This window comes from Triticum urartu, chromosome 2A (assembly GCF_056163025.1).
Source record: "Triticum urartu cultivar PI428250 chromosome 2A, HENAU_Tu73, whole genome shotgun sequence".
In the NCBI taxonomy this organism is placed as follows: domain Eukaryota; kingdom Viridiplantae; phylum Streptophyta; class Magnoliopsida; order Poales; family Poaceae; genus Triticum; species Triticum urartu.
This window is the reverse complement of record NC_141874.1, coordinates 535,555,642-535,563,180: the sequence shown is the minus strand read 5'-3', so window position 1 is coordinate 535,563,180 and position 7,539 is coordinate 535,555,642. Positions and strand designations below refer to the sequence as shown.

The window sequence follows — 7,539 nt, the reverse complement described above, 5'->3', positions numbered from 1 at the left end:
AATAGAGCTTTGCTAGAGCTATGGATTACTGCCTAATTGCATGTGTGTTGCAACGGTAGCGTACATATTCTGATGGTTCAACATCTGTCTCATATATACCTTCACCCATTATCTCTGCCTCTCGAATCCAATCTCACAACCTATGTCAACGCCCCATCTTTGGCAGCACTCGTAAGAAAATTTGGTATTATTCTCAAATGTTATACACTAATAATGGATTAGGCATGACATATGGCCTTATATTTTATTTTCTTGTTATGTGGGAAACGTAAAGCCAGGAGTACTATTTTTTAATTTGTCAAATGAAAAAGGATTAGTTTCCATATTAGTGCAAGATCCTACTAATTAGAGATAGATACGGGTGAAAAAACCAACAAGCGAACTGAGGGAGGAAATGAGTAAGACAAGAAAAGAAAAGTACCGATTCGGTTTAGATTATTCCAGGTTCAGGTTACTCTATGTAAGATGTTCTAGCATCCAATATCTCAGCAAATGAACATTTCTCCAAGCTTATCTGTTTTAAGGGAATGAGTAGGACAAGAAAAATAATACTGATTTGGTTTGTATTATTGCAAATTACTTTATGTACGTTGGTATTTTGTTTCATGCCGCATCAGTTGACATTAGGGAACAATCTAGTATACTAAAATGAGGGTCGGTAGGGGGTCTGTATACCATAATACCATCCGTAATAAGTCTAGCTTTTTTGAAACTATAATATGCTAACCACAATATACCCTGCGGCCTGCGCACCAATGATTTGAGTCCGTTCACACTCGCTACTCGCTATACATTATCGTACGTACGTTTCACAGGCAGTTGACCTGGCTGTCCTGCTTGGCATCTCCAGCAAACCTCCTCCAGTACCAATGCTTGGCCCACACCGTCCTCATGGCCTCCAGCGGCACGCCTTTGGTCTCCGGCAGGAGCGCCGCCATGAAAAGCGTCATCAGCAGGACCCAGCCGGCGTAGAAGATGAATATCGCGTACTTCATGGCGCAGAGCAAGGTGATGAACACCTGCGTCTGCGCGAAGGAGAGGCTGAGCGCGATGGAGACGGTCATGGCCTGCCCCGCCGACCTGATCTCCACCGGGTAGATCTCGCTCGGCACCACCCACTTGAGCGGCCCCCACGACATGCCGAAGCTGCACGTGTACAGGCACATGAGCACCAGCACCCCCTTGGCGTAGTTCCGCGCCATCGTCGTTGCGTGCTGCCTCCCCAGATGATCCGCCAGTATCCACGCCACCGCCACCTGGCAGAGCATCATTGCTACGCCGCCGGCGAGGAACAAGAACCTGCGGCCGGCACGGTCCACGACGAAGGTGGACACGACGACGGCGAACAAGTTGACGAGGCTGAGTATGACGGAGCCCAAGATCGCCTTCTGGCTGTCGAACCCCACGGTCCGGAACAGCACCGGCGAGAACACGGTGATGACGATCATGCCGGTGAGGTCGAAGAAAGTGGGGATGGCCACCATCATCACCAGGTAGTGCCGGCACCCCTTGCCGCGCAGCCGCTCGAACGCGCCCTCGTCGTTCCGGCGAGCCTCCTCCACGGCGAGGACGATGTCCTTGAACTCGTCGCCCACGTCGGCGTCCGCCCCGCGGATGCGCTGGAGCGCCGCGCGTGCCCTGTCGGGATCTCCGCGGAGGACGAGGCTGCTGGGAGTGTCCGGGACGAAGAGGGCGCCCAGCACAACGACGATGGCCGGCACGCCGGCCAGGCCGAGGGAGACCCGCCAGCCCCATCCCGGGATGCGGTTGGTGAAGTAGTTGGCGACGGTCGCTGCCACCGTGCCGATGACGAGGAAGACGTGGTAGGCGCTGGTGAAGGCGCCGCGCCACTTGGCTGGCGATGTCTCGGCGAGATACAGCGGAGCCGCCTGCGGTCAACGGACCCATGTGTCATTGCCAAGTGCCAAAATGTTTCAACTGAATGAAAGATGGGCCGTGCTGTACAAGTATAGTACGAACAAGGCCTGCATACGAATACGGTCATCTGTTGCTGGGCTGGAGCTGAAAATGACACAAAAAATAAAAATGACACTGGATACCTGCGCTGTGAACCCAACGCCGAAGCCGAGCAGCATCCGGCCGATGATGAGCATGGCGATGTTCACGGCGGCGGCGTTGACAGCGGAGCCGGCAAGGAACAGGGCGCCGCCGGTGAGCATGACGGCCTGGCGGCCCACCCTCCTGGTCACCCTACTAGCCACCAGCGACGACAGCACGCCGGCGATGTACAGCGAGGAGGTGAACGCCGTGAGCATCTGGTTGTCGTACTTGCAGTAGGCGTCGCGCTTGGCGCCCTTCATCCCCTTGAGAACCTCCGGGAAGAATTTCTCGAGGAACGACTCCATTTGCGTGACGCCGCCTGAAATTTCACCATCAGCTGACTGTATTTTTTGTTCATTTGCAGCAGAGAGCGCAATCACGCGCGCGGCGTGTGCGAACTAAACCGATTTACGATATCCTGATGACACTGATATCAGTAACGTTGAAAGCAAAAGGATATAGTTTATGTTTCTGTTGTTGCAAACGTCACGCGTATCTGCAAGCGTATGCACGTTGCACGATCACAAGAATTGTACTACCTACAGCGACGTACGTCCAACTATCGAAAAAAAATCTCGAATATTGGCATATGTGCTTATTCTAATCCCTTTTCTGTCCTGCGGTCCTGCTTAATTAAGCATCACAGTGGTGGACTTTTAAGCATCACAGCGGTCCTGCTTATTCAAGCCACATGGTAGTTCCACTATAATACAGTATATAGCAGCTATGGCAAGTTGACGGTGAAATTTCAAGCATATATTTCTCTCAGAAATGTGGACATTCACTGGCATGTAGTAACTTTCGGCATATATTTCTCTCAGGAACATCGACCGCTGTGACAAGTTGACAGCACCAACAACACATCCATGGAGATTTCCAATAGCGTCAGGGCAGAAAACGTGCATGAAACAGCTATGTTTTCAAGCACCTCCCGGTTCCATGGATCGATCGATGATTGGATGTCTGGTGTTGTTGTTTTAGTTGTACAGCACTAGGGAACGAGTGCTGTCATCTTTGTTTGCCGCTACTGTTGCTTTGTTTGTTACCTGCACGTTTACCTTGTCCAAGTTATATGTTGGTGACACAATTTAGCTAGCTCAGTGGGCTGCTCACTTTTGCTCTCTAGAACCTTCCTGCTACTGTTGTAATTGCGACAATGCTCAAGTACCCCAACGTTGCGCTGCTGATGAGACATATCTTGCGTATATCGCTTTGGTAGTGGATTCCAGTGTCGATAATTGATATGGAGAGAGTTTGTATGGACTAGGTTTCAAGGAATCCAAACCACATGGTAATAATTGGTACTGTATGCCTTATCCAACGCTTTTTCTCTCCCCATTATACCTGTGCAGGAGGATGCACATTCCAGGAGTAGGGGGGCAGGCTGGATTCTCACCTAGCTATTATAGTGAATGAAATCTCTACTAAAAAGTGAGTATTATAGTGAAATGCTTTTGGCTGGTGCATACAAAGGATGGCGCGAAAAGAGGCTACGCTCTAGGGCATGGAGATAAGCAAGAGCGCGAGTGCAGTTGATTCCTGCCTTGCCTATGCAGTTGGCTAGTTGGTAGTACGTGCTGGATGCCATATATGTCCTCTCTTGCAGCTTTCATGTGAGGCAAGGAAGTGAGAGGTTGATGGTCTAAGATTCTAGAGCTACACCTCTTTTTTATTTATTCTTTATGTCTTATTTTATTTCGCGGGGAAGAGCACCTCCTGGTGAAAGTAACACGACTGCCTTTATTTTCTTGTTCACCTCCTGGTAGTACTTTTGTTTTCTTCTGATGATAGTGGAGCCCGGTCCAATATGGATAGGATGGGGAAACAAATTGTGTATGCTTTGACATCTTGGGTCAAAACTGAGATTGGTCGTCTGTTCCGCTGAACTGAACGCCGTTATTAAATGGTTGCTGGTATAGGGCTCATAGTGGGAGTAAGTTAGACTAATGTCATGCATATGACACACTAGTCTAAGTTACTATCTTCATAATGCAAAGTAACATACTAATAGTATCATATATGGCTTTATTTATTAGTTCGTAGACTCATCTTGTCTTGGAAAGCGTTATGTTACAATAACATATTATGTTACCACCTCTCATTAATTACTTGCCACATAAGCAGAATTTTCTCGAAGTGCGCTATGTTACTACTCCCTCCGTTACGGTTTAGAAGGCGCGCTTGGAAATTCTCTGGAACCTAGGTGGTTATCTATTGGTTGTGAGATGGGCTAAAAAAATAGCATTCACACTACGCATGCATATAGAAATAGTATATATAGAAGTACTAATTAGGTACTAGAAATAAATGCAATGCGCCTTAAACTTTGTCTATTATGAAAACACACGCAAATTTAACTATGCCTTCTAAACTGTGACGGAGGAAGTAGCTAAGTTACTCCCATTATGACTAGCCCAGGGACAAACGGCACTGAAAAAGAGGGACTAAATCAATCCTGAGAGACAGACGTGCACATGCAGTTGGTTGGTGAGTATTTACTCCGGAGTATAGACATAGAAGTGTGTGCCCATCTACCACTTCAATACGTAGTATAGCACCAGCACGTACAACATGATAAATTGTTTAGGACCTAACAGATTGACGGGCGGATCATAATCCTTCCCAAAAGAGCGGTAACTCTCCAGCTTACTAAGAAAATCCAAAATTTCTTGATTCGAAAGAAGAAGAAGAAGAAGAAAAAGGCCCCCAACTTTCTTTATTTAATTCAGCAGGAGTTCTTTTTTTGGACAAAGATTCAGCAGGAGTTCTGATGTCGCGGTAATTCAAAGTAGAGGAGTAGTAGAAATACTGAAATCCCACGGAGAAACTAAACCCATATGACTTGAGCTGCACTCATGCCTTCTAATTATGGAAGGTCGTCGAGAAGCCATGCATAAACGCAAGAATTTCTTGTTCAGAGCTCGGAGGATGCCCATGGATCAAGCAAAGCTCGGTTCAAGCATGTGCGCACCTGAGACGCCAATGTCGTAGCCGAAGATGAGGCCGCAGGAGGCGGCCATGAGGCAGGTGACCACCACGGAGAGCGTCACGCGGCCGCCGCCGTAGCCGCGGATCCGGTCGCCGCCGGCCGCCGGGGCGAGACCTCCTCTCGCCATTTTGCGGCTGCTAAGCTGAGTCTTGGATGGTCAATGGGTTGGGGTTTGGAAGGCACAAAGGCAAGAGCTAGAGGGTCGCCGCTATTATATACGGGTTTGACAGGAGTACATCCAACCGCGGGGTATTAGCTGGAGCCTGGAGGTGGCACCGAATGTATGCGGCGTATACATGCAACAGATTCAGTAACGCGCTCTCAAAAAACAGAACAGAAAAAACAGATCGAGCAAGGCGCTCTCAGAAAAGAAAGAAAAAAAACAGATCGAGGCTTGGGGAAAGCGACATTTAATAGGAGCGGAGTAAGAATAAATACTAGTAGGAAGAATGGGAAGGCAGACAACATTTAGCAAAGCCTACCTACCCACCCCTCCCGCGTCGCTCCCACGAGCCACTGGGGAAACCCTAGCCGCCGTCACACCTCCCTCCCCGATCTTCCCTCCTCCCCACCGCCGCCAAGAAGCGCCGGTGTCGGTGTCTGCGAGGCCTTTCTTCCTCTTCGCTCGTTCACCGGCGGTTGGCGTGGGAAGACCGGTCGAATGGAGGCGTTGGGCTCTAGTGTGGCGTAGTGGCACAACGTCGGATGCTCGAGGTGGCGGCGTGTCGGTGACCTGGCGTGCATGTGCGGTCCGGCGGCGGCAGGATGGGTTAGAATAGGCGGCGACGTGCATGTCGGATTACCACCAGATCCTCCTAGATCTGGAGTCTGGTCAACAACGAGCGATGCGAGATGGCGATGGAGGCTTGTATGGGTCGCTGTTTGGGGATGCTCTACTGTGGTGAGGTGGTGGCCTCTCGAGGCATGCCGTGGCTCGTTGGCATTGCGACACTCATCGGTGGTTGGGTGGGTCAGGTTGGGTCGCGGTGACAGTTGGGCGCAGCTCTGGCATCGGCTCGTCTACGACCGAGTCATGCGGACGCTCCTGGAGTTCATCGAAGGCGGAAAGTTGTGATTAGTCTGGTACCTCGCATCGTTGGGCGTGTGGCTGGAGCTCGCCATGTGTGGATTCGGACAGGGATCGTGGTGGGCCGTCACAAGGGGTGACGGGGAGGCTCCTATGCGATCCGGCCACGCATCACCGACACAGGGGGCGTCAGTGTGGATGTGGTCCGCTCCTGCACTTTCACTTTTTCCCCGGCCTAGTTACTCCCGGTCCCCGGTCGGGCTCTATTGGTCAATGCTTCGCCCTAGCAATGGAGGGGCTCTAGGACGTCTTGTATCCAGGGCGACGACCATGGTGGTAGGAGACGCGATGCTCGTGAGCTGAGCCCACGACCTAGGTGCGAGATAGCTACCATGGCCACGAGGGTGGCATGGTGGATGGTGTTTGGCGTTCCGTGATAGTGGTGCGACAGATGTCCTCGTGACTGGCCACACCTTGGCCGAGGGTGAAAACCCTGACTGGCTTGGCCAGACCGACTGAAAGGCGACGTCCGTGAATGTCGTCCACTTCTTGAAGTCTCCATCGTGGTTGCTCCTTGTCCTTTGTTGTTCTCCTGGTGAAATTATTGATCCTTTGGATCAGACGATGGCAGCGCTTCGGTATCGTGATCTTCCTAAAGATACCGTCTTGGAGCTCATGGTTTGTTAATATTCAACCCCGCCTCCCCGCGATGACTTTTCACGGTCAAGGGCTCCGTCGACTCCATAGTGTTGCCTAGTGTCCATCTATTGTTTGCTTAGAGTCGTATAAGGTGATGTTGTTGATCTTTGGCATCTTTGTATCTTGCCTTTTGTGTGTGCATTGTGTTGACGTACGGTGTGATGGTGGTCATTGCTTTACATTTAAACCGGGACGAAAATTTCCCGATAAAAAGAATTAGCCGAAATAGATAAAGAGATCATAACGCATATATGATGGCAAATTTTAATAAAATTGCAGTACACTTTCTAACTCGAGAGGACTATCCAAGTGATTTTCCAAAGACAAGCTTGTCCGTTGCTCTTTGACTGAGTGACATGCGGGACTCCTGTACATGAGAATGACACAAGCATAAGCACGGGAATGACATATCCTAAAATTCAACTTAGGATGAAATATCCACATTACAATGGAGCTAAAAAGGCAGTTTAGCCGTTTACTCATCTTCATGCTAAAGTGAGCAGATGTTCTCCATTGGAAAGGCGCTTTGACTTTTGATTTGCTCCTTTACAAGTGGATAGCTAGAGATCTATTTGGACATCATTACTGTGAACGAACCTAATTCTCAGATAAATAATTAAATATCTATATCGATTTGAAAAGAGCGAGTTGCTGATATCCAACAGGAAACGTTTCGCATCGGCGGACCGACTGGAAATTGTGCTGGTCGCGCACGGTCGTCATGCACGCGCATCCTCAAGTGACCCCACCCATCGCCCTCCTC

At 49.8% G+C, this 7,539-nt stretch overlaps 1 protein-coding gene across 1 annotated transcript; it reads right to left on the bottom strand.

The window, feature by feature from the left end:
* Positions 1–623: 623 nt before the first annotated feature.
* LOC125538520 (sugar transport protein MST1) lies at positions 624–5,432 on the bottom strand. Its single transcript, XM_048701807.2, has 3 exons — positions 5,033–5,432; positions 2,061–2,380; positions 624–1,889 (listed from the first exon to the last, which is right to left on the bottom strand). The coding sequence occupies exons 1-3, from the start codon at positions 5,175–5,177 to the stop codon at positions 810–812; spliced, it is 1,545 nt and encodes a 514-aa protein (XP_048557764.1). The 5' UTR covers positions 5,178–5,432; the 3' UTR covers positions 624–809.
* Between the last annotated feature and the right edge of the window lie 2,107 nt (positions 5,433–7,539).

Excerpts from the sequence above, each read along its gene's own strand:
- LOC125538520 (XM_048701807.2), bottom strand. The coding sequence starts at position 5,177 with ATGGCGAGAGGAGGTCTCGCCCCGGCGGCCGGCGGCGACCGGATCCGC. Across the intron at positions 2,381-5,032 it reads CTACGACATTGGCGTCTCAG|GCGGCGTCACGCAAATGGAG; the intron begins GTGCGCACATGC and ends GTGAAATTTCAG. Across the intron at positions 1,890-2,060 it reads GCGTTGGGTTCACAGCGCAG|GCGGCTCCGCTGTATCTCGC; the intron begins GTATCCAGTGTC and ends CGTTGACCGCAG.